The following is a 27,079-nucleotide window of genomic DNA, read 5'->3' as shown; positions in this document are numbered from 1 at the left end:
GCTGGAAAAATGAAGAGTAAACCATGAAACCTGTGTTAAATTTGTAGGCAGTAGTTTGTGTTCTCTCAAAGGACAAGTACAAACCAAAAATGCTTTGCTACAACATGCAAAAATAACTAACATAAACAGTCTCCATTTCTTTGTCATTTTACCTTGTATACTTGGAAGCAAAGAAAAAGAGTTAGTAACCTGGATTGTAAATGTTTTGTTTGATGCCTCATGACCATAATATAATGTACTGCCCTCTTTTACAGTCCAAAGCTGCCTATGTGCTCTTCTACCAGAGACAGGACACAATCAGTGGAACTGGCTTTTTCCCACTTGACCGGGAAACTAAACAAGGTGCTTCAGCTGCCACAGGCATCCCACTAGAAAGTGATGAAGACAGCAATGAAAATGATAATGATATAGAAAATGAAAATTGTATGCACACTAACTGATGGGAAGAACTAGAAGCCATAAAAGAGACTCTCTTACTGGGGATACGGATTGAAAGAGTGAAAATGCCCACCAAATTAAGAATAAAAATCTGAGATGGGGAGTTTCAGATAATAGAATGTAAATCTTTATTACATTTTAACATGTGCAGTACTTGAAGTGAAACAATAAAAATTTAAACAGAAATTGTCTCTAATGCATTTACAGTCTCATATTCACAAGGTATATATAGGAAATCACAAATAAACCCCTTTTAAGTTTTCTGCTGCTGTTTTGATGAATTATGTTTTCTTTTGTTTTGGATGTGAATTAATAACTAAAATATTAAATCTGTGGACTTCTGACATTTACTTTACTAGTACTGCAAGAATACTACTGCCAAGTCTAGTTTCTGGATGAATATATACATGTTCCTTAGGCTGCCAACAAAGTACAAGTAAAAATGTCATAAATACCTAAAGTAATTTTCTTGAAACAACAAGTTTTTGTTTCTCCCTATTCTTTTTTTTTTTAATTTGGTCAGAATAGAAGAAATAGCTTGAAAAAGGTGTTTTAACCTTTTGTGACGTAGTGGAACGTCCAGAGTATTATGTTTATCTTCTGCTGTGGAACAGGTTCTAGATTTCATGCTGCATTAAGAGAAAGGGTTTTCAAGTAAATGTAAGTATCCATTGTTGCTTGTTGGAATCTACTCTGCAGACATAATTCCTGTTATCTTGCTTCTAAGATATGCATAATTTTTTATCTGATAACAGTCCAAAATTTAAATTGTGCTATAAGTTCTCTCTCCCCAGTTTTTGTAGTTTGACAGCTTGCAAACTACTCTGTATTAAAGTCAGAGTTAATAGTATTCTGTATCCATAGTAATGACTGTGTATCAGGCATAGTTGAGAATTTTTTCAATATGACCTGCCTTTAAATTGTTAATTGACAAAATCACTTTAAAGGTAGGGCTGTTAATTTTCTTTGTGTGTTCCGGATGGAATTCACCATAGCCTTACAGTGTATCTGAAAAGGTAACTCATAAGAGAATTGGCATTTGCATGTTCAAGTCAGAACCTGTACAGTATATAAGGCATACAAACTCCAAGTTGAATTTCAGTTAACTGTGTTCAGGGGTCCAGGATGCCAAAATAAGTGTGACCGTTTGAAATATTTTTTGATTTGCTGCTTTCCCTTTGATCTAGTTGGAAGAATGTATTGTTGATTTGCATACAATACTGCCTTTGAGAGGGGCTCTTAAATGTGGGGGCACATGTCACATATCTACTACCTGGAGAATTGCTTTGTGTCCCACTGTTTAAAATTTAAAAAAGAAAAAAGCAAAAAGTATGATGTTCTTCACTTGAACTAATCAAATACAATAGGTTATAAATTGTGTATTGTAAATAAAAGTTCACTCTGTGAGTGCACATTTTGGTAAATTATTTATTTATGTTAGCATTAAAAAGTTTAAAAAATTGCATTTGACCAGGATATAAATGAGATATGTTGGACATGGCTTTGCTTTATACCTTGATATTAAACTGGTGTTTCATCCTGGTATTTTAAAGCTGCTTTGAGGTTTTTTTTTTAAATGTAAACTAACCTCCTGCATGACAGAGGTTAAAATTTTGTCTGCACTTGAGTTCACTTGGGTTTACATTTGAAATGCGCATGTTTATTTATACAGATTTCAATAAAGCTATTCAAGGCCTTATTTAGTGTTCCATTTTGTTGCAAATTGTCTTCCCACGGTGTTTGTGTCATGGGTAGTCTTTGTCTGAGACTTATATTCTCAGTTACAAACTGGTTATGCAATATGACCAACACAGAACAAGATTATTAGTACTTCAAGTAGATAGTATATATAAAAAGGTTTCTCTCTTGTCATTGGCCCACAAACATTTATAAGACTGTAAAAACAATAATGTCATAATGTTGTTTGTTTGTGAAAGTAATACTGGAACAATAATCAAATGCAAATATACTAATTGTGAGATGGCTGGGAAATGAGAGAATGTATTTAAGATTAGACAAACCTCTGGGGTTGGTGGGGGAGAAATGATACAGGGTTTTGGAAGCAATTCTAGAGAAGTGATCAGCTCTTTGAATAACACATACAAAGAGCCCCCCTATATTCATGTTCCCATTTGTCCATATCTTGTGAGCCTAAAACTTGTTTGGAAAAACCACACAGAGCAAAGAATCTGATTTGACTTACCAGCGTACTTTAGGAGTTTGTAGATTGGAGCTTTAATATCTGATAACTCAGAGCTTCATTCTCCCTTTGAAAATGCAAATAAAAACATATGGAAAGTTATGTTTGAAGGAATGTACTTACCTACTAATAATTGGATTGTCCAACTAGAATTTAAAAGGATATTGATCAAAGTAAATTTAATTAGGGAAAAAAGTACATAGATTCTTTTTTTGTTGTTGTTGTAGTTAATTCAGCTTCCAAGATTACAAACACACAGTTTGTAAAATCAGCTTCCTAATCAGAGATAAAAATCATTAATATCTCTATTTGAGTGTCTCAAAGGTTTCTGGGAATTCAGTCATTTTATAAAACACATTCACATGTAAGATACAGTTCTTCCAGTGTAGACATGCTTTAAAGTACAGAAAGTATATTATTCTTTCCAGTGTTTATCAAAAGTTATTCTCATCATTTATATGGAGAAGAGAACCCTAACACCTGTTAAGAATCACATCAGACAAAAATCTACCATGCTTTTTTTCATCAAAAGTTTGCTGTCAGTAAGTATCAGCATAAACTCTGAAATTACAAGATTCAGTTAACTTTGTTAATGTGATGGTCACAGAAACAAAACAGAGTAGGAAGCCAGAGACAGCTTGCAATTCCCACTTACTCTGTGGATTTTGTGACAGCAATATGTCATTTAAAGCCAGGCTGGGAGGGAAGGAAAGATAAAGAAACGCTGCCCAGGACCTCTTGTTCTAGTTGGCTTCAGTGTTCTGCATGTTTTGGTACAGATAGCTCCATGATTTGTCCACCTAAATTAAAGTCCCACCTGCCTTCCTGGCACACTGAGGTGAAGTTTGCAGCTTGCTTTGGAGCTGGTGAGATGAGAAAACTGTCAGATGTTCCATAGTTAGATGATGTGGAAACATCTGCAGCATCTACAGCTACTTGCTATGGGAAGGCCACAACCCCTTCTAGGTTTCCCAGGAAGTTAGCCCTGTGTTATGGAGTGTAGTGTATTTTTTCAAGAGATTTGAAATCTTTAGAGGGGAATCTGTACAGCACACAAAGAAATTAATTGGCAAACCCACTAGGTTTTTTAAAAAAATTATGCTGCTTTCTTTATGTCAGAGTTGTAGTTGCAGGGTATGGTTTTTCATTGTTTCTAAGTACTACTTACTTTGACAAAATCACCATAAATGTAGTGAAACAATAGGAAAACTATCTGATAGAATAAGCTTATTCTTAGTCTGCAGGCAAATTGCTTTCTTCAGATTTTTTTAGTTCTCTTTCCCTGGGGGGTAAACATTGTGAAAACAGTTCCAGTTGTCTAGTTCTAAGATTGCATGCTTTACTGGCATCATGTTCTCCTGAGGCAAGCAGAGAGACCTGTCGTACTGAAATTACATCTTGGAATAACATAGAAAGCCAGAATAGTCTAAATGTGACAAATTTATTTAGGGAGTGAACTGAGGTGCTATATGCCAGGTAGTGTTAACAGTCATCCTGGGCCAAATTATGCAACAGTTAATACAGGACTCTCTATTGATAAAGAATTCACATCAGTCTATGTGGTTTAATAAAAGGTAAATTTAGTAAATAGTCTGAGTCATCTGAGCCACCTGCCCCAGCTTTGAGATCTTGGAATCCATAAACATCCTGTTCTTTTGAGAGGAATGTTCCTCCCTCTTTAGACCTAACTGTACCCATTAAAAATCACTTAGAAATTTTAAGTGGAGGCCTGAATAGATACGTATTTGCTCCGTGCTCACCATGGTTTGAGGGAAGGCCTTTACTCACTAGTGTTATAATTCATTAACGGGGAATAAAACCCATGCTCTTGTTCAGCATAGCAAATGGTATGACTTCCCTTCTTTCACCATGGCTTCCAACTTAAACTCCTGAAGCCACTCCAAACTCTCTCTGTTAGACTGATCTGGTTCTGGCCAAGGACGTGAGGGATGGAGCCTGGAGCCATGTGGGCATGGCCAAGTCATTGTGCTATTCCATATTATCTTACAGCATGGCCAGGGGCAGGGAGAGGGCTCTTGTTTCCCGGGACAGGGCAGGCATTCCTATTTCCAGGGAGAAGTGGGGTAACAATTGTCCTGAGCAGAGCATTTCTTTACCATTGTTTTCCATTGTTTTGGGCCTGGGGGGAAACGGGGCCTGAGGAGGGGTGGAGGGACATTTTTTTCTTTGTCTTGGAGCTGCACAACACCAAGTTGGGTAGCTCAGTTACACATTTTTTGTATGTAAATCACATACATCCTTTTTGTATACTTTTGTAATTAATAGTGTTGCTGATGTTATACATTTTCTTATCTCATTGCTGTTTCCAGTAAGCTGTTCTTAGCTCAGGATCTCTTTTTTCTCTCTCATTAGAGGGGTGAGGAAGAGGAGCACCTGTGTGGAGCTTAGTTTCCAGCTGGGCTTAAACCATGAAAAAGACCTTTGACTTACTAACATTTCCTCCAAGTAACACTTTCCCCCCATTACAGCCTATACCAAAACATACATCTCTCTTTTCCTTCTTTCTTTTCCATTCTGGAAGAGCATCCTTGCCTCTCCAGGACAATTTCTGTTAAAACACAATTACCCATTCAGACATGCCCCTGTTGAAAAATTAGTAATTCCTTAAAAATGAAAATTAAAACCTATATATGGTGCAATTGGTAAGAGGTCTGCAACCACCTCTGGAGGCATAAAGGCATTTTCCAGAACACAATGAATGCTGTCTGGAAAGACTTCAGATGAGCTATGCTTGTTTTCAACATCTGTCAACATTCTGAAATACATATTATGCTCTGGGTATTGTATAACTGTGGCTTTTGCCTGAGAAGAAAGTCTGCAAACACAAGAGACAGTAATTACTGACTCTGTGTCATCTACACCTGTTAAAAGCAAATACAAATAACATATTGATTTTAGGTATAGGAAATAATGTCTTAGCAGATGTCTTCAGAAAATTTCACCTTAGCTATTTATATATTTTTGAGATAAGGTAACACAGATTAAAAGATAAATCAAAGACAGCTGTAATACTATTTAATATGGGAACTATTAGGTTATCCTCTGTGTAATCTTTGAAGTTCTCTTTGGTTTATGTCACTGTCAGTCAGAAATTGTAATTTAGGAAGCTCATTTTTATGATGCACATTGTTTCTGTAATATCAGAGAGGAAGAAATAGTGCAGAACTGTGTGTATGTAAAAATGATGAATCACACTAGGACAAGCCAAGAGTATGGACAAGCCTATACTGCATGAATAGAAAAGAGGAATGTAATGAGAAAGTAGCTGTAGTAAGGAGGTGGTAAAGGATTTCAAAAAGGAGCAGTGTCCTATGGTTAAAAAAAGCAACTACTATAAAAGTCATTAACAGGCAACCAGAAATTAAAATCTTCAATAGTGGTGGTTTGTCTTGCAGAGATACAACAAAAATAAATTCAGTTTCTAGCAATGGATTTAACTTCTTAGTGAAAGATAATGGTAAAACAGTAGAAAGGAAACAGTCCAGAGGTGATTCCAGCACATTATAAGGGTCAGGAACTGAGTTTCTAATAATTTTTAGGAACTAGTTTATAAAGGAAGGTTTGAAATGTCCTGAAGGGGGGGGGTGGGGGGAAAGAATGACAGAATCAATTAGATTGGAAAAGACCTCTAATTGAACAGCACCATATCAACTGGATCATGGCATTAAATGCCTTGTCCAGTCTTTCCCTAAGCACCATCAGGGACAGTGACTGCATTACCTCTTTGAGCAGCCCATTGCAATGTCTAATCAGCCTTTCTGTGAAGAAATTCTTCCTGATGTCCAACCTAAACTTCCCCTGGCACAGCTTAAGACTATGTCCTGTCATCCTGTCACAAGCTGCTGGGAGAAGAGGCTGACGCCCACCTGGCTAAAGCCTCCTTTCAGGTAGCTGCAGAGAGTGAGTGACCCCTGAGCCTCCTCCAGGCTAAGGAACCCCAGCTCCCTCAGCTGCTCATCACAGCACAATGAAGTGTCAATTTCTTTGAAATTCTACTGTTGGTAAGGCTGGTTCTGGCTTTCTGTCATCTTGCCTCCAACAAACTAAGATATTCAAGCCCACCAGACATTTGTATCACCCATGACAGTGTGGCTGAGTGGGTCAGGAGTAAGAGCCATTAGGTAAAGAATCTATCAATACTTACTACATTAACTTCTAATTTTATAATTCAGTTGTTTATCAAATGTTCTTAGATCATGGCATAGTTTAGTTAGTTATGACTGAAGCAGGGAAGCAAGGCCCTTAGAAATAAACAGCCATAGGAATCTACTGATGACTATGCTGTCAAAGGGAAATAAGGTTTCAGACTGGCTGAACAAGTTTTATATCCCACTTAATGACCTGTTCAGTAGCTCCAGGGCTTGGCTCTCAGGTGGAACAGTGAGTATTCAGACCTGGAATTTCCTATGCTCTAGCCAGCAGGTTGCCAAGAGCTCATCCATGCACTGGTGTGAGGAGACAGATTGTTAAGGTGGTAAGGATGGTCAGTGTTGGGCTTTTCTGTGTAAATCAAGTAGCATCTCCACCTCTATTTCTCTTTTTTCTACACTTGACAGAAAAAAATTGTATCATGAATGGGCTGCATTACACATCATACAGGGAAAAATCAGAGATGAACAGATATTAATTCTGTTATTTGTGTAAGGGAATGAAAGACAAATTCAGTTTAAACACAGAGTAATGCTTGTTTCCCAGGCCAGCCACATACTTTCTGTGTGAGCTGGAAAGTCCTAAAGCATGGGAGATGCTGATTAAATTTTGTGATTATTGTGTCTCTATTGGTCTGTTGTTACATTGCCAGCTCAAACACAGCAATAAATTAATTCAAGCACTGGACAGCAGTTCTTTCTCACAAAAGGTGTTACCAGGTTCAGCTGATTCAATTACCAGCATGCAAAAGGCCAATTAAAAAAGAACAACAACAACAAAAACTCCACTGCTTTGAAAATCTGTTTGGACAAGATTCAAGCAGGAAAACTTGGAAAAACAGCTTTGCTGGCTGGTTGCATGAGAGTCTTGGAAACATCTAAGCCTCTGGTCAAGAGATTTGTGTGCAGGCTCTGGAGTTCTGCACTCAACAGGAAATCACTGCTGAGTACCTAGTACACATCATAGGTCTGACATCTTGGGCATGGTTGCTTAACAGGGCTGCGAGTGACCTTAAACAAAACATGACATCATTACCAATTTAGTTTGCTAATGGCAAAGAAGATGATCCCAGAGAGCAGCTGGGATTGCTTTTTCAGTTGACCAAATGAAATAAAATGTGCATTAGCTGTAAACATACAAACAAAATGGGTACCATAAGCTCATGCCTATGCAGAAAGGAACACAGGCTAAATTAGTGAGCAGTTGACACTGGAAAACATACTTTTCAGTCTGCTGGTAGATCTAATTTCTTTGCACAGCCATATCCTAAAGGAACAAGGACTTAACTTCTATTCCATAAAAAACCCCTGAAGAATACTATATTCTAGAAGTTTATTACTTCTTTTAACCCGCTTGTGTCACAACAAGTACTCTCCTGGCCTGCTTCTCTGGTCTGTAATTTAAGGAGCTACTGAAGTGTTCACATGGTAAAGATCTTCTTTATGCTTACACAGACCAATACAATGCATAGCTTTTATAAAAGGCTACAGGACATATTTAGTATTAATCCATCTCTCACTGTCTTTTAATTTAAAATTTAACTTTGTCTTTTGATATCAGTATCTATGCTCAATCTGAGACAAAATTTTCTCCATTGTGATTCTTAACTCTGCAGTACAAAAAATCACCAGAGACATCTGCAAACACCTTTGCTTTTCCACAACTGTTTTTTCATATCCTGAAGTTAGTTGAGTACTGTAACTACTGACAGATTCATATCACTCACAGAAGTATACAGGAGGGTAGGTAAAGTGAACTCAGAGGAAAATCACAACTCTTCCCATAACGATGAAACCAATTCATTGCCACAGTGAATGAAATCTGATAATTTTGCCTCTGTACAGCATGATGACAGAACCCTGTTCTCATATACAAAGTCTGCATCTGCATACATCTGCCAGGATGGGCTATAACTAGGACTAAACACCTGAAATTAATACAGCCAATGTTTAATCCAATTAAAAGGACTGATGCACATCATTTGGAATGAACATGAGCTAACTTAATGAGTCACAATAAGTCTCATGAGCATTTTTGTTGCTAATTAGGGCCATAAAGCTACAGGGAATTATTTCAATCACCCACTGTCCATCAGAAAATAACATATAATTTAATAACAAAGCAAACCACAACATAGTAATTGCAGTGCAATACAAAGTTAGCTTAAAAGCTGAGAGATAAGCCTGAGATGCAGGCAATGTACTATTCCCAATTAAGTCAGCCTAACAGCTAACGAGCATTCTTAACTTGCTGGTCAAAAATGTGCCCTCAGAGATGTCCACAAACACTGCACCACCTTTTGAGTCAAAAGTGACTTGAACTGTAACCAGGGTATTTCAGTGTACAAAAGACTGGTAAGCACTTCTGCTGAGGGTTAGGACTGCATGCAATAGAATCTATTGCAATGAAATGCAACTGCAGAAGTCACATTCTCAATCAAGTCAGTGTATCTTAAAAGGATCCTGGCTAGTTTAAACAGTTTACCTGCACTGATTTAGATTAACTGATAAATCTGCATTTACAAAAAGCATACATCAAAATGGTGAGAAAGATGACCTTATGACATGTCTGAGATTCAGGCACATGTTCCCAGTTCTTGTATTCAGCAGATTCAGAGGAGTTTTCAATTCTATAACTGTAAGAATTCTACAAAGTGTAAGATGCATTTCCAAACTCCTGAACAATCTGGCAGTATTTGGCTGGCAATGCTGAGCAGACTGAGTGTTAAGCTGGTAGTTGAAAAGATATGTGTGATCAATGTAAGTGATATCAAGTGTACAAACAAGCAGACAAGTAGATTCAGGGAATATCAATGTGTCCATGGCTTACTATACAGTAAATCTGTGGAAAAATCCGAACAACAAAAAGGAAGTAAATCATTAAAGCTTACCTAAGAAATACATGTGCATAGTCAATAATTAATTATTCATTCTCCTAGCTAATCATCCATGTTTCTTATTAAGGTATTTGGACTGGTCTGTGAATTGCATCAGGCCTGAAGCCCCGAACAGATGCATTAAGATGGGAAAATCCTTAGGAAAATGCTTATTGATTAAGGACATAAATCATTCTACTAAAGACAACAGTCTTGCGCTTTAGTTGCTGGGGGTTTTTTTTCAGTAAGCATAGAAACATCAAAGCTTTTGAGAATAAACAAACCAATGCACTTTGAAAGTATAACAGTGCTATAGAATCATGTTTGATTTTACTGGACACAGGGGGTGAAACCCTAATTCCTTGTCTGAAGGCACATAAAGCTTAACTATCTAATTCAATTGCAGCAGCATTACACATAGTTTTAAAAACTCACATCCATGTATCCAGTACTGCCAAGCTAACAGCCAGTATATTGAAAACAATACAAAAATAAAGATCTTAAAATAACAAATTACTCAGAAAACAAGACTGCACTCTTTGCTTCAGAAAGCGCCCCTAAAGATTTATCTATACAGGTACAGTCAATGCTGTGCCAGTAGGAGCCTGTTTACTCTATCATTTGCAATGGTTCTCCCAGTAAATGAACTCAACATACAAGTAGGGATGCTCAAATTAATGAAACATTTTTACTTTTTCATTACAAGACAAAAACCCCAATATATTAGAACATTGTCTGAGTAAGAGTGAAGACTTTCAGGAAAGTCTAAAGAAAAGCTGTTACTTAAAATTTTTTAAATCAAATGGCAGTTAAAATTTGTCCTTCATTTGGCTTCTTCATAATTTTTCTTTCAAGACTCTCAGGTTGGAAAACTGCAGCATGTCAAAACTCGTGGATGTTTCCTAACTCCCTGAGTTTATAGATGGAGAACAGAACCATGCTGCATAACATGTGGGCAGCCAGCACAGTACAGCATTTGCAGTACCAAGAATATGGAAAAATTATTATTGCAGATACCAAAATCTTTGTGAAATGTTCATTATTATGGTGAATGATGAATGGTATCCTCCAGAAGGAAGCTCCCAGGCAACCATCAGGCCTAAGCTCCCCTGCATTACAAGTAACAGATACTGAAGAGTGTGTTCGAGTTGTTCAGGAGCCAGCTTTAGAAATGGGTTAAAAATTACTGGTATGGAATTCCGAGGGACACTGCTGGTGACATGGAAGGTACCTGGGACCCAACCATTCCACATGCCCTCGTTTTTTCCCTGCTTGTGTTTATCTCAAAGCTTCTCAGTGAAGGGTTCACCCTCACTTTGCTTAGAGGAGACCACAGAGCCGAGGAGGGCACAAAGCTTCACTCCTGCTGAAGAACCACAGAACGACGGGCAAGGCTGGAAAGGACCACTTTGGGTCACCTCGTCTGATCTCCGTGCTCAAGCAGGGTCACCCCAGAGCACATTGCACAGAATTGTATCCAGACGGTCTTGAATCTCCAGCGAGGGAGACTCCGCAAACTCTCCGGGAAATCTGTTTCAGAGCACACTCACTCGCATTGGAAAGAAAGCAAGAATTTCAGGATTCTAAAGAAAAGCAGTGTACCTCGCTTTTTGCTTTTTAAAATCAAACGCTCCTAAGAGCCGGACTTGGCCAGAGGGGACCGAGCCCTACATCCCTGCAGCAGCTCGGCGGGGCTGGCGGCTGCTGAAACCCAGAGAGCTTCGCCACCTCCTGTCTCAGTGACCCTTCGCCAACGCCGCAGTTTGTCCCCTCCCCTCCGCAGCTCCGGGCCCTCGGCCCAGGTCCCAGCGCCTCTCCTGCCCCTTCACGCCGACCCAGTGACACTGCGGGGAAAGGGCCCCGGGGAAAGAGCCCCGCTCCCCGGGCCGCGCCCGGCCCAGCCCGGCAGGACGGCTCCGGGTGCCGCCTCCGTCCCTCCCTCCGTGCCTTCCTCCCTCCCAGCCGGCGGCTGCCGCTCTCCCCGCCCCCGGCCGTGTGTGCGGAAGCTGCCGGCGCCCGGGATTGTGGGAGCGGGGGGGACGCGGAGCGGGGAGGGGACGCGGCCGGGCCGGAGGGTTCCGGTGCGGGGCGCAGACGTGTCGGCCGGGGCCGCGGAGCGACAGGCGCTGCCCCTGCCCGCTCGGAACAGCGCCCGGCCCGGGGCCGGCCCGGCGGCGCCATGGCCGGGACCAGCAGCCCCGAAGCCGTGAAGAAGCTGCTGGAAAACATGCAGGGGGACCTGCGGGGCCTGAGCCTGGAGTGCCGGAAAAAATTCCCCCCCGTCAAGGAGGTGAGTGGCGCTGAGCCGAATCAGGCCGGGCTGTGCTGGGCTGAGCCGGACTGCGGACGTCGTTCCGGAGGGGCCTCTATGGCCCCGGGGCCGGGCCGGAGCGGTGCTGCCGGCGAGCCCCTGCTCTGGTACCCAGCCGGTGCCGTTCCCGGTGAGCTCCGACCTCCACCGCCGCGGGCTGTGTCCAGCTGTGGCCGTGCCCAGATGTGGCCGTGCCTGTCGCGTGTTCTGTGGCTGCTGTTGTCAGTGCGCTGCCGAGGCGGGGGCCGTGGGCCGGGCTGTGCCCCTGGGGGCTGGCGGACAGACCGGCTGTCGGCGGGCGAAGCGGGGGCGGCCCCTCGGCGCCCTGGGGGGAAACCCAAAGTTCGGCTCGGCTGTCTCGGCGCCACGGAGCGAGCGGAACACACCGGAGGCGAGCTCGGCGCTGGGGCTTGTCCGCCCCGGGCGAGCGGGGAGCCCGCCGGGCGCGCTCCGGCCGAGGAGGGCCGTGCTCAGCCCCGGCCGGCCCTGCGGCTGCCGGGGGAGCCGGGGCCCCGCAGGTCTCCCCTCGGGTCTGTGCCTTGCCGCTCTCTGGAAGGCTGTGGTGCCCGGCCCGGTGCCTTATTCCTCAGCATTGCACACCCGTGACTGCCGGTGGCAGCTGTGGCGGTCGCTCGTCATCGCTGCCGCGTCGTTCTGGGGCAGTGTGGCTTTCCAACGGTGTGGGCACAGCTGAGGAAGCTTGGGAGACACAGAAGTTTGGGTTACTGTTTTTTCCTCTCTTCTTAAGAAACTCTTTAATATACTCATTACAGTAGGACTGTGTGTTTTGGTTTTGAAACGTGACTTTATGCTGTGCAGCCTGAGACCTCAGTAATCTCGGTGAACAGGATTATTTTAATTGAAGAGGAATCCGAATTTTTCTTGCTAACCTAAAATATACTTTTTAACCATATGTTTTTCCATTGTTTTTATACAGTTAGTTTAGTTTTTTCCCTATCAGCAGTTTGCTGCTTACCATTTTAAAAAGTTTTCTATGAAATAGCGGGAGGAAAAATATTAAACAATTAGATCAGATTAAGATGCAGACCCAGAAGCATCTGAGAAAGGCATTGCGTGTGTTATGTGACTTAAGTTCCAATTAAGTGATAGCACATTTAATGTTGTACAAAGTAATATACACTTTAACAACTGAATTGAAGCTAATGGCTGTGCTTGTTTTGAAAGACATGAGGTGACACAATGTAGCTGAGAATGTTGTGTACTATTTTAGTTGGCAGAGGAATGCTGGTGCGTTTGTGAAATTTTGTGTGGTCACAGAAAAGCGAGAGAAAGTTACGATCAGTCCTGACGAATTGTGTGTGGTCACATGTAAATAAGAAAGAGCTGCAGTCAGTAGAACAGAAACTTCTGTGTGTTTGAAGGGAGCTGGGAGTGCTGCTTGCACTCCCTTCTGTGTATTACTGTGTGACTCTTGTTTCATCTCTGAACAAGTTTCCCCACTGAGTTAACATTTATTTTCCTTGAGATCTCCAAAGGACTTGGGCAGTGTCGTTCATAAGCTAGTATTTTTAGTAATGCCTCATTAAGTTTGCCATGGCGGAATATTATAGTAACTACTGTGTGTACTTCATACTTGTTCAGCACGTTTATCATATTCTTGTGTAAGCTCAACCTATGTGTTGTTCACTTTAAATTGACAGCAATTTGTATAGCTTTCTTCATTAAAAGAACTTAACAAACTTTTCCACAATTGTTTGGGATTTAAATAGGTTTATTGGAATAGTACAGGAAGATGTTTATAAGGAGGTGCGAGGAGTTCTGCTGGGAGTTGTGTGCTCTTACAAACAGTCTGAGGTGAAAGCAGTCTTACAGTAGGATGTATGGTACAGTTGCAGGAAACGATCTTACTTCCTCACTTCTGGAAGCCCTTTTTTGTTCTAGTTTTAAAGAAAATGGGTGTCCTTTTTTTGTCAAATCCCAGCTGCTTAAGGAGATATTTTAATTGCATGCTTTTGGTCTGATCGTGATTAGATTTGGCTAGAATGATCAGAGGAATGGCATATTCTTCTTACTGACTTGAAACAGCACCACTTTTTAAAACCATGTTTAAATACTGGCTTTTGAAAACATATTCTTACCAGCTCACTTTTTAACTTGCAGTGTAACTAAACTCTCCCACATGCGTTGTAATTTATGAGTTTGTATTGCAGTTGGTGTGTATGCTTTCATGTCACTTAATGAGCTTACCATACTGGGATAAAACTATTAAAAAACTCCTAGTCCCAAATTAATAGTTATGAGATGTATATCAAAGTTGTTAGATTTGATCGGTACTTTGTAAAGGTAAACTCTTTCTCCTCATCTTTCTAGTGTCTGACATAGTCAAAGATTTTGCTCACAGTTGTTATCTTCAGCCACTTCTAAAATTAATTGTCTCTTCTGGTTTTGTTGGTTTATTTTTATATTAATAGTGTTAAAATTCTACAAAGTGAATTTAGGTGATGGGTTTGCTGTGATAAAAGTAGTAATGTACTTCTCAGTTCTGGTTGTTGCTCAGATGATTAACCTGAGTAAATTCTTTAACCAGTACTGTAAGGATCTAGACCAGTTGTATGATCAGAAAAACAGAGCCTGTTTTATTAAAAGGGGCTTAGTTTTCACTCTCTAAACACCTTTCTAAGTCATATGTTATTACAAAATTGTGCAGAATCTCTTAGGTTCTGAGACACCAAAACAATATTAAATGATTTTTTGAACAGGCATGTATATGACACAGCAGAAGAAGTTTAGTGGAGTTATTTTGGAGGAGGAGGATGAGGGAGGGGTTTGTATGCAGAAGAGAAGGGGACAACGAACCATGGGATCTAGATCTTATCCTCAGTTAGAAAGCAGAAGTGAGTTCTTAATGAAACCTTATTGAAAATGTAACTTGAACTCTTCAATGTTTTGAGGACTTCAATTTCATTTTTTCTGTTACTCTGAGTCTTTAAAGTTTTCTTAGTAGGTCATGTTCATGTGAAAATTGTCTAATTGTAAGTCCAGTAACTTACAGCTGTAGAGTCTGAGGTTTTTGCTGACTTCAATAATCTGTTAAGAAATGTTGAAATTAGTGAGTTTCTCCCATTGTTAAACTTGGACACAAATATGGCCAACTTCCTTCCCCTTAGAGCTTTTAACTGAGAAATAACAGGATGTTGGCTCCAAAGTATCCATATGTTGTCTGTGCTCTATGTTAACAAATAATACCAAAGTAGGATTTTCCTAGGTTATGTCATTTAAGGCTTTATAAATAGGAGCTGCAGAAAGAACCTGAAATTGTATTGCTGACAAAGTTTGGGGTTTAAATAACATAACAGACTTATTTTTCTAAAGGGTGTGGAGAATACCAGCTACTATTACAGTTGAAGCCCGTTTCTCTTTGTTGCTGGATGTTTTTATGTTTGATACTTCCTCAGATCAGCAGTGACTACAGAAGTGTACTAGGCATGAATGCTATACACTGTGACCAAGAAGGGATATGGTGACTATGTCTCTGATATGCCAAACCTGTTTATACTGGCAGACATGCAAAAAATGACATTGCTGGAAAATATGTTTGTATTTTCATCATGTATTTCTGTTGCCCAATTAGAAAAGTAGATGCCAGCCATGGATGGGATAGAAGCTCTCAGGGAAAATGCAAATAAAACACTGTCTTTTGGAGATTGAAATTACAGAGGGTGAAACAGTCTTTGGTAGAGGCATCAGTCCTGTTGATGTTATCTCAAATAATCTGGTGTTTCTCCTGGAAAACAATACTACTTGATCTTTAACACATAATTTTTAATACAGTGGGCTCTGAGATTTGCTCTGTCCTAGAGAGTATTGCAGTGCTGCTTATGCTGCGCTGAATTGCATGCTGCACACACAGAGCTTTATAAACTGTTTTGACCTGCTAGTGACTGGAGTTTTGCTATTGAGTGCTGCATTTGGGGAAAGCTTGTGGTCCTCTCCTTAGTGAACTGGAGTAAGAATTTTCTCTTATCACCAAATTGAAGATGGTTTACTGTCCTAAATAGGTTTATCTGCTGTTTCTTATTACACAATGAAAATACTGCTCAGTAAACTGCATATGATTTGGTTAGATAATTCTACTGCATTAAAAACTTAGAAATACTTATAATTGGCAGAAGTAATGGAGTTAAAATGAGAAATAAGTATACCCAGAAGTTTCTTGCAGCCTGAATTCCAGTTGTATGTAAATCCTTGTTGTTTACACAGATACAATCAAGCAGTTGCAACTTTCTTGAGGCTTGTATTCTCTGTGTTGTCTCAGGTCTTTTCTTGACTTTTAAATAGCAGTAAAAGCAAAGTGAGTTTAAAAAAATACCACCAAAAAAACCCAACCAACCAACCAAACAAAAGTAACTTTTATCCAGCCCCTGCACAGTTTCAGGCACATCTCTGCTGGTAGGAGAGGGGAAGGCAGAGGGCTGGCAGTGCTGGGGCAGACAGGGACTACTGCAGGATCAGCTTGGCCTGGGCCAGGGCATGCCCTTTTCTTGGCAGTTGTGTAATGGGTTGCAGGTGCCTGTATGTTTTAGGGTGTTTGTTGCTGTAATAGGGCTGGGAAAGAGGTTGTGTTTAACTTGCCTCCACTGGAAGAGCATCACAGAATTAGCTTTTAATATTTTGATCAGTAGAAGTGCTCTCTTGAGTCTCTTGGAAGAAAGGTTTTGGTAGCCTCTCTGTGCTGTTTCTTTACCCAATCCTTGTTTGCAGGAGCAGTATTGCTTTTACTTAGCTACTTACTGAGTTGTGCACCTTTGGCACATAGATACCTTTTTGAAACGGTATTGTAATTTGCTGTATCTGGGAAAAAGAATAGAATCCAATTTTGCAGACTTATTTTTTCTTCCTTTATAAGTAACTCTTCTTGCAGGCAAGTAGCCTTACAAAGCTCATAGGATAAAAGTTAAAAAGGGAGGATTTGAGTGACTTCTGGACAAAGCAAACTTTAAATTATTTAATTACAGTAGATGTGGTGTGGACTAGCCTGAGGCAAGAGATAGGATTTGCCCTTACTGAGAGGCTGTGTGTTGTGTTGTGTGAAGACGAGCATTATTCTACATTTCTTCCTTTAGAGTCCAGTCTTGTTTGCATTGAGTGACATACATGACAGTTCAGTCCCCTGGGTTACATCATTCTTGTTTAGGAATGATATGCCAAACACATTTTAAAGCTAATGTAATTGGGAAGCTTGTTCTTTTTAGAGAACCTCTGATGTCATTGGGTAGCTGTGTGAAACTAAACATGAGGATGTATTGCAAAAGGTAAACACTCATTAAAAAGATACAGATCAGTTAATTTAGTGTATAATGTCAAAGTGGTCATTAGGACTCCTAATGCAACTGGAAGGAACAGTTAAAACATGTGTGAATATTTGTTAGCTGTTTGTTCTGTAATGGTAATAATATTTCAGAAATTTTGTTGAATATAGGGCAGTAGACATACTGCAGAAGGCTAAGAAAGAAATTACATGCTGAGCTGTCTTGTGATATGAGCATCTGAGTCACTTGATGTACTTCTAGCATTGAATAGTTTCTGAGTGCTCTGCATTCATGCTACTTTAGTGGTAAAAGGATGAGCCAAATGATCCTAGGAAAGAAGACATAAACCATTTTCTGTGGGAGTAACCAAGTTTTTGGGTTTCCTGCTTTATTTTTTGAATAAAGTGGTGTAAGTAATTCTGACACTATAGCCCACAGGGAATTCAACCTACACTGAACTTTCCAGGTTTATTTTCAGGTCTTCACAACATTAAAAGGATGAAAACTAGAGGATTTTGTTTGTTTGTTGGTTTTTTTAGTGAGTATTCACTTGACTGTGTTTTAATGGTTTTTTCAAAATAGAGAAACAATGCTCTGTAAAATGTATGTTGTCATACTTAACCAGCTTGCACTAAAGCATGTGTTTTGTGCATGTGACTGGAGATTACTCTGTAGCATTCTTGAGTTGCCAGCCCACAGCTGAGCTGGTAACTTGAAACCAGTAATCCCTAATATCTCTTAGTTTTTTTAATAATTTCTGATCTTTACCATTTGCTGCATCTGCTAGCTTCATGTTTGGAGTCCATTAATTTTGCAGTGATTTTTATTTAATATTGACCTTTATACAGTAGTATTTTTTCAAAATTATGTTTTTAAAAGTAAAGTCTTACAGGGGAAAACATCTATTCAGAAGTGTTCCAAGCTTCGTGGTCAATTGTAAATCATAAGTTTCATGTGATCATTTTAGTCTGTGAATAGAAATGTCACATGTTCTGAAGTGATTCACATAAGGCACACAGGTCAAGTTTCTTCATCATGTACTGCCTTGAAATGTAATGAATGAAGAAAATTGGTAAAACTTTCACTATATTGGTCTGTCTTTCTGCTTTCCAAGTTACACTTTTCAGTGCAGGATGAAGTTGCCTGATGTTGGGTGTCTGAGCTTCATTGATTGTGCAGAACACCTACACACTGGGTGTTCTACATTGCCACTTGAGATTCAATAATGTTTCCTCCTTGACTTCCAGCCTCTGGTCCAGAAGGGCTTGGGTCTTCTGGTGTCTGCGTGTAGTTGTCTTGGATACAGAGGCCTGAGCTTAGACCTCTGCATTGAGCCCCTGCTAGTGGGTCAGCTGAATTAGCTTAAGGAGAGGCTTTAAGAATTAAGGGGTATTCAGGAGAGACAATCTCCATTGTAACAGGAGTCTAAATATTTAAATTTGTGCATCCTAATGTCTGATTTAATTCTCATCTGCCTCCCATGGCTTTTTGTATATTAGACAGGAAACTTGCAGCAGAAGTTGGAAATCCTTGGTGACTCCAGTTCTCAACTAGTGCCTAAACTGTGAACTGTTGTTTCCCTTTACCAGGTGTCTGTCATGGACATTGCTGACTGAATATAGTACTTGTGGCAAATCCTCAAAAGTTGCCTGGTTCTGTCTGTTGTGCTCGAGAAGCTGAAGGCAACATTAGTTTGAACTTCAAGTGTATGTCTCCTGAAGCTCTGAAACAGGGTGTTGTTTTATTTTTAACCTAGAATGATAATTGTTGTATCAAAAGTATGTAACTACATTTCAAGTGCAAGTGCTCTGTTTCAGTGGTTTAAAATCAGTGGTGTGGTACTTGAATGGATCACTCAGAAATCTCTTAATGCTGGACATGGGCTCTCTCAGAACATCCTCATGCTACATAGGTATCTAATATATTATATGCATTAGATATATACATGTATATAAGGTGTTATATACATTAGGTACCTATGTAGTGTAAGGGTATCCTAAGAGATATCCTTATCCTGAGAGATACCACGTATAATGTATTATACATACTATTTAGGTATCCATATAATTTATACAGAATACAGTACAACATATGAGGTACATCCTTGCTCTCTCTGTTGAAGAGAGAAGAACTTAGAAATTTGTTGCTATGTGGCTTGTGTTTCTTCTCTTTCAGGTGTTAGCTCTTTTGCCTTTTTGTCTACATTAGTGCAGTTTGGTAATGAGTTGTTTTATGTTATGCCTTGTGTTTGGATCTGTTAATTTGTATGTGATGCTCTTTCCAGCTGAGGTGTAGTATTTTGACTGTCAAATGAAAACTTGTGGTAGTATGTATGTGTATTTGAATATCTCTGTGGTCACATCAAGTGAGGCAGCTCCAGAGGCAGCAGCTCTGAAGACTTCAGATAACTCTGGCAATTCTCCTGGCATTACTGATGGTTAACCTTCAGCATTCTGAATTGGCTACTGGTACTGCAAACTGACAGTTTCAGAAGATTAATTGGCCAGAGGAGTAGTCATTCCTGTTAAGTGTGAATGAGCACTCTGAATATGAGAGCAACTAATATAGTTGCACTAAAGCTGGAAATGAACAAGGTTGTGTGTTTTTGAAAAAATATAAACTGCAATATCTTAAATCTTCAGCTGGAGAAGAAAGTGTATGATAAAATCTGTTAAAGCTTTTTTTTTTTTCCGAATTTATGATAATTTTGTAACAAAATGATAAATTGTTCAGTGTAATAAACCCCTGTGAGTGCACAGCAATGTCAGATCAAGACTGGCATTTTGCCAGTTTAAATTACATGTAAAATGAGTATACATAAAAGAGAAGTGTCAAAGTAGGGGTTGTACTCACGGGGAGGAAGATAAAAATACAGGAGGCAAGTACAGGGATTTTTCACACAAATGTGGTACCCTTGAGTGCTTTCATGAGACTGATTTAGTGAGGAGTTTTTTGTGTGTTCTTTTTAAGCAATAGCTTAGCAGTATAGTAATGGTCCAAAATGTGCTTTTGCACAGCAAGCCAGAATAACAATAAAGTGAAACTCTGCTTTGGACAGGAGGACCTCTTATTTAAACTGTTGGATATAGGGTTAGTATCCCAGTTGGAAAGGCAGACAGTCATGGATAGAAAAAAATTGCTCTTTTTATTTCATGTAATAGATATGGAAGTGACTATAAATAACATATTACTCTCATCCAGTCTTAATAAAAGGTTGGCAAACAATGTAATGTAAGTACCAATAAAAAGTATTCTTTCTGATTGCTTTTCTTTTGAGAATAGAGAAATCAGTGACTTGAGTGGTAAGGACTTCTAACTTTAGAATAATTTTAGTGTCTCTGGAGACAGCAACTTGCTCCAATGTACAATGAAAACACAAATGGTCATTCAAAAGCACTAGCAGTGAAAATTCTTGGTTTTATTAACTTTTGGTAGCAATGCTATCACATTTAGAAATTCATACAAAAAGATTCTTGATGTTAGATCAGTTCTTAGTATAAATTAGTACATGTTTGATTGTTGCATTAAATATCCTTATGGGAATATATATTTTTTGGTTAATAAAGTCAAAAAGGTGTTGACTTTGTTCCTAATTAGATACAAATTCCTTTGAAGATCAGCATGTTTATCCTTTTTAAACTTTTTTTTTTAAATCGTTTGAAACTTTTAAAGAAACAATTGCTATGGCAGAGACAACAATTACTTTTTCTCACTTTAGATTCAAATTTTGTGTCATCTTTCCCTTAGGAAAAGTTTTTAACTATGTTATTATTTTTCAGTAAAAGAAGGGTAGCGCTTTCAGAGTAAAGAATGACAAGTTCATAGAGATTACTGCAGAGCACCTGATATACTGTCAGATCACATCCCAGCTGATGCCTCTGGTCCTTTACTTGCCTGTCTGTATGCATTTCAGTAGAGGCCCAAGATGTACCTCTATTAATGTTAAATGTTCAAGCATATGCCATGCCATTATTCTTTGTACTGCCAAGACAAGTCCTGTTCTTGGGCTGCAGGGTAATGATATGGTGATCATGGAGTTAGCTCAAGTGGTATCTTTAGTTAATGCAGATTGCCTACTGCAGCTGGATTTAGGAGCTTCCACAATGTCCCAGAAGACAGATTTGAAGAACTGCTGCTTTCTAGATCCACTTACCACTCATGGTGTGAATTGCTTGCCTCTACGTCCTGTTGAATTCATGTAGAATTGAATATCCCAGTTATCCTAATACCTTCATACGTGATTTATGAGTTACAGCTTTAAATATGTGTAATGTGGAAAAATTTAGCTCATGAATGTTACCTGGATGTTGGTAAATGTTGGTTTTGCTTGAGGATGTGTTAAATCTTTCCTTCCTGGTTGCCTGAGGGGATATTATCTGCCTCTGTTACACAATAAGTACTTTAGATCCTAAACAAAGTAAAAGTTTCCAAAAATTGGGAAGATGCTCACAGCATATCTGTGACAGGAAGGCTGAAAGTTTTCCCTGTTTCAGCTGCAGACTGAGAAGGCTGTTAGGAGAGTAAGAGTTTTGGATCTGAGAAGCTGCTGAAGCTGTGTTTGGAAGCCTCTCTGCATCTCCACATTGTGGTCTCTCACATGCAGAGAACCTCTGTCTGTAAGGCAGCTGTGAATGTTGTTTTCAGACTGTGCATTCAGAGAGGAACTTTGAGGCCAGAACATAGATGTTATGCACAGACTCCTTTTCAGTCTGCTTGAAACTGCACTCTCCTGATCTTGTTAATTTTTTTTTTTTTTTTTGCACATAGGTTGTCTCTTTGCCTTACTTTGATTTCTGTGAAGGGTGATTTCCATGTAATTAGCAAATACTTGGTAATTTCCATGGAAGCAGAAAGATGATGGGGCAAGTGTTTGAGTGTAGAGGGTCTTGTTGAATTTTACTGGGGGTTATTGACTGTTTGATTAAAGCCAGATCAAAGTGCTGGAAGAGATTGACTTGAATATGTGCTATCCCTGAGAGTCAATTTCTCTTCTTTGTCAATATTTCACCTTCCCAGACTGGGTGCTGCAGTTGCTTCAGGAGAAACATGAACCAAAACTCAATAATGGCACGTGTGTGTTTGAGACATTTTATATCACTTCATTTCACAATTATTAAAGCAGCAGAATTGGAAATCTAATTGGCTGAAGGTTTTAAATACATTTAAGCTTTGTTAAGTTTCAGGAATTTCATGTATATTTTCTTCTGTTCAAAATAAAGAGAGAACTGACTTGCTTGTTAGGCTACTATGAGTTGTGGTGCTAAGGGAAGCTGGTAATGTTACAGCCAAAATTGGTATTGATGTAAAAACATTGTGTCTTATATTTATGTGAAAGTAAATAATCGTATTTGTACCCATAAATACACACAATATAATGCTCTCTCCTTGATTAGTGCTTTATAAGATCCTGTTCTTATGTGACAGTGTCCTGCAAACTGCTATAGTAATTGATGTAAATTTGTAAACTTTAAAAGCTATGAATATATCTTTTAATTTGCCACTTAAACTGATGCAATCCCAGCACACTTTTGCATTAATGTATACAGATTAGAACTGTTTGTAGTTATCATGTTTTCTATTGGCTATTTGTGATCAACTGAGGTATATTTTTATAGTGTTAATATGTTGTCTCTTTTACACATATAATGCAGTATTTTGTAGGGTACATGTGGTGTAATTGGTTTTTAACTGTAAATATTTTTAACTGAGATTCAGAATAGAAACCATAGCATCATGCAGATGATCATACAAATTTCTGTATCTCATGGAGAAGAATGCTTATATTCAGCAGTTTCTTTGTTTTACTTTTTTTTTTTTTAATATATAGTATTTTATATAAAGCCAGCACGGAAAAAACTGAGAGCCATTATATTGGAAAATTTTTGTGCGAAGTGCATGGTGTTTGTGAATGCCGCTACTATGAGCAGGCTTAATATTTCTTGGAATCAGAATGAGTTTGTCGCTCCTCGCAAGACAGAAATCAATTGCCATTAGTAATTGTGATTAGTTTTCATTTAAAGATGATTGAATTTGGACTGTGACAAATCCTTCGTATTAATTAGTAGAAACAAAGTGTTATGACAAGAAGTTCAACACATTAAGTTAATATCATTAAAATAAATAAGAGCTGCATTTGACATGCCTTATTTTAGTTATGCAAAATATATATGTTCATGTTGCTTTGTGTTTATTTGAGCATGTTGTATTGTTAATCAGGCACTGTGAATATTATTGACTTCATTTTTAAAGTAGAAAACTGTGTTCAGAAAAATCTAAATAAATCTCCAGAACACTCCAGGCAGGTGTTTAGTCTTCCTATATTGTTTTGGGAAATCAAATTTTTTAAAAAAACAACCAAACGAAAACCCCTCAGTTTTGCATTTCTCATTTAGCTATTTTGAGAAATATGTATGTCAAATCTTAATTTAAATATTTAATTGTGAATTTATCCAGTCACCTTAGCCTGACTTTCTGTGAAACCTTGTTGGAATAATGTTTTGATGGAGAGGGAATATTAACACTTGGTAAAACTTCATGTACTATCATTTTCATATTTCCGATGACACTGTTTCTTTGCTTCTCTAATCTGTTTTATGAGGTGACAGCACGCATCTTTAAATAGTAGTATCAGAGGAAAAATAGTAATGTGTAGTGTGGAAAGTGCACAGAAATGCAAAGCTAAAATAAAAGGGGAAGTATGCTTTCAAATTTGCAGAACAGTATTTTCCAGCAATTTGCATCCAGTCATTTGGGAAAACCTGTTGCATTTATTTTGATTTGTTTAATTCTTTCTGGAGTCTTATAGTGTATTAATGAAATTTAAAAACTGGAAAAGCACAATGTATAATAGATCTTTCTTGTTTTGTACACAAAGCTTTCAGAAGTCATGGTCTTGAAATGCAAAGTGTTTCCAGTTTGGCTTGATTTCTGTTAGGGAGCACGGCGTGAGTGATTTCTGCAGGGGAGTGTTTGTGGGCTCTGGAGCGGGAGTTGCTGTTCCCTTGGGCCGTGGGTGATGCCCGGGCTGGGCTGGGCTGGGCAGCCCTGGCCCTGCTGGCGGAGTGGGAGAGCGAGGGGATGATGCTGCTGCTCTGCCAAGTCATACTTGGGGGAAAGGGAGAGAGGAGCTGGTGCTGTGCTCTGTGTGGCATGCTGGGAAGAGCAGAAAGTGTTGTTAGCAAGTCACCTTTGCGGCATTGCCACGGGGTCATTTGTATAGGACGTTTGGGAGCCAAAATCCAGGGGGAAGATGGGTTTCATTTTTATACTTGTAATTTGAAACTGTCTAGAGACTGTAACAGTGTTTATGCTTACTAGTGATTTTTTTTTTTTCATTCATAAGACTGGAAAGTAATACAATGAGAATCATGATTCCTAAAAATTCTGAATATAACCCTTCCTGTGGAATTCTAGAAAGGAATTCCAGCAACTACAAAAATTTGTCTTCTGCATTAACTCTGCTGGCAGAAACCACTGCAAATGCATTTCTTTATCTGAGACTATACCTTTTTATTTATCTACAATATTTTTTTATTTCTTTACAGATATTGATGAATGATATAGCATCTAAACTACTTGTTTTCTTTTCTTCCAGGCTGCTGAATCAGGAATAATAAAAGTGAAAACAATAGCTGCACGAAACACAGATATTTTGGCAGGTAATTATTTGCTGTGCAGTAGGAAGAATAAAGCTGAGTTACAGATCAAAATGTTAAAAAGTTGTCTTGGATGTGTCTAATAATGCTACATGTCCTTTAGTGTGTGCTGTATTGTTGATGCTTTACTTTTGGGCACTTAGCAAAAATTCCACTGTAGAAATTTTTTAACACTACTTGTTTCTTGTTAGTGCTATTAGGATGCTCAGGAAGGGCTCCATTTTCAGTTGATGCTCTACAAAAGTAATCATCCACTTAGAAAAGTACTATGAAATACTCAGGCCCTACATTCTCAGTGTTTTAGCTGTTGTGGTTGAGTGCTCTGTGTGGAGTTCTGCAGTGTGATCCACATCTATGTATTAGTCCAGCCTTTGGGACTTGTAACTGGCAGGCAAAAATCCATCTTTATCTGAGACAAGGTCATTCAACTTAAGATGTTCCAATGCCTTAAGAGATGGGACATACCTTGTGAGATGCAGATTGTAAGTGCTTAAACAATATCTCCTGACTGTCTTCAGCTTTATAAAGTTGGCTTCTTGTCAGTTGCTGGTAAAGCCCTTGGCCAGATTTGAGTGTCCCTGCATCAATACTTGAGTGTCTACCCCAGATGTAGTCAAAATCCTTGAAATGCTAGATTGGTTGGCAAGTCCAGTGAAATAGCTGCAAAACCATATCTACTTTTGAGATATGTAAATCAGGTATTGTTAAGGAGGCATTTTCTAGGATTATTTGTATTAACAGATCCACTCCTCAGTATTTCACTTTAATGCCTCTTTTTTATTTGTTTATTTTCTTTGTTTTTACTGCTGTCATGTATGCTGACATAAGTGGGAAAAGTTTGCCAGGTAATGTCAGCTATATCAAAATACACAAATGAAAAAGGGAAAGCAGTATTTAGCCATTTTGGAAGCTGTCAACATATTACTGCATAAAGAAGTTTTTATTTTAGAAAGCTAGTTTCTAATCCTGCAAAGTTCTCTGTTTTTTAGTTTTCAAAGGGAAGAGATAGGATAGATCTTTAAATTTAGCCATGGATGGGCAGTCTTTGCTTTCACCTTTTTGAGGGAACACTTTCTCTTACTTGGTAAAATTTTTAAAATTATTTACTCTTGGAAAGTTCAAACTGGAATGTACTTAGTATTTATTTCATTCAAAAAACCTGCACAGATTTGTTGTTAAGAGGTTTGGGAACCAGCAGGTCCTAGAAGTTATTTTGATTAGTTAATCTTTGCTAATAGGATAACAACTTTTGCTTCCTCTGTTCCATAGTTTTGTACTGGGAAAATGTACTTTGCCTGCACATTATTGTATCATTCCACAGTTAAAGCCTAATGTCACTAAACAGACTCAATTCTTTATGAACTTTTGTGTTTTTTGAGGTATCAATTAAAAGCTAATCTTATACATAAGCTAGTGTCAAGAGATTGTCTATCTAATATTTAAAGTCTTCTGAAGAAAAATTATGTATATCACTCTGTAATAATAAAGCTGCAAAAAGCTACAATGTAATTGTGGAATCTAGTGGATACATTTTGACTGCTAGATTATTTAGGAGTATCTACAAGACATTCTAGTAATACAAATAAATACTTTGATCAGGATATGATTTTTTTAATATCTTGATGTAAACTGTCATTTCACTAACATAGATAAGAACAAATGTATCAGATTGTTTTGAATAAGCTGATCTGGTGCTTTCTTGAAGCATTTCATTGTGTAGGATTATAATTTTTAGGAAAATAGATGCAGGCTTAAAATCTTTATTAAAATCTTAAAATCTTTGTTATTTTTGGTGGGATATGTTTAACCTGCCAGAACTTTGAGGTCATTAATCTAACTTCTCTCTTTCTCTTTGAGAAGTTAAGTTGAGCTGTTTCAAAGTCTTCATTCTTGGCAGTGTGTACATACTTTATTATTTATTTATAAGAATTTGAGAAATTCCAGATGAGGAGAAAGCCTTTTATCACAGGAGATAAATTTGAGAAATTATTTCCATGTGGCTTTGAGATGTGCAAAAACTTATGGTTTAGGAGTTCTTCTAAAAAATCAGAATTATAATCTTGCTGATGAAATGAACAGGTAAGTTATACTTCCCAAAACCTTCTCATTTGTTATGGTTCAGTAAGGTAGAATTCTTTTTAATATATTCTGCCATAAATT

At 38.6% G+C, this 27,079-nt stretch overlaps 2 protein-coding genes across 7 annotated transcripts in view; both read left to right on the top strand.

Moving 5' to 3' along the window:
* The window catches only part of USP15 (ubiquitin specific peptidase 15), a 61,795-nt gene extending 59,658 nt beyond the window's left edge, over window positions 1-2,137 (top strand). For all 4 annotated transcript variants that reach the window (XM_074539809.1, XM_074539808.1, XM_074539810.1 and 1 more), the window contains one exon: window positions 255-2,137. In XM_074539809.1, the coding sequence (XP_074395910.1) occupies window positions 255-440 (186 nt within the window). In that variant the 3' untranslated portion in view covers window positions 441-2,137. The remainder of the gene's footprint in view (window positions 1-254) is intronic.
* Window positions 2,138-11,662: 9,525 nt separating this feature from the next.
* The window catches only part of MON2 (MON2 homolog, regulator of endosome-to-Golgi trafficking), a 65,688-nt gene continuing 50,271 nt past the window's right edge, over window positions 11,663-27,079 (top strand). For 2 of the 3 annotated variants that reach the window (XM_005480551.4, XM_005480549.4), the window contains exons 1-2: window positions 11,663-11,973; window positions 24,859-24,922. In XM_005480551.4, the coding sequence (XP_005480608.1) occupies window positions 11,863-11,973; window positions 24,859-24,922 (175 nt within the window). In that variant the 5' untranslated portion in view covers window positions 11,663-11,862. Of the gene's footprint in view, window positions 11,974-24,858; window positions 24,923-25,747; window positions 25,765-27,079 lie in introns of all 3 variants that reach the window. The other variant, XM_074539807.1, reaches the window with a different exon arrangement.

Source organism: Zonotrichia albicollis, chromosome 4 (genome assembly GCF_047830755.1).
Source record: "Zonotrichia albicollis isolate bZonAlb1 chromosome 4, bZonAlb1.hap1, whole genome shotgun sequence".
In the NCBI taxonomy this organism is placed as follows: Eukaryota; Metazoa; Chordata; class Aves; order Passeriformes; family Passerellidae; genus Zonotrichia; species Zonotrichia albicollis.
This window is presented reverse-complemented; position numbering and strand designations above follow the sequence as displayed.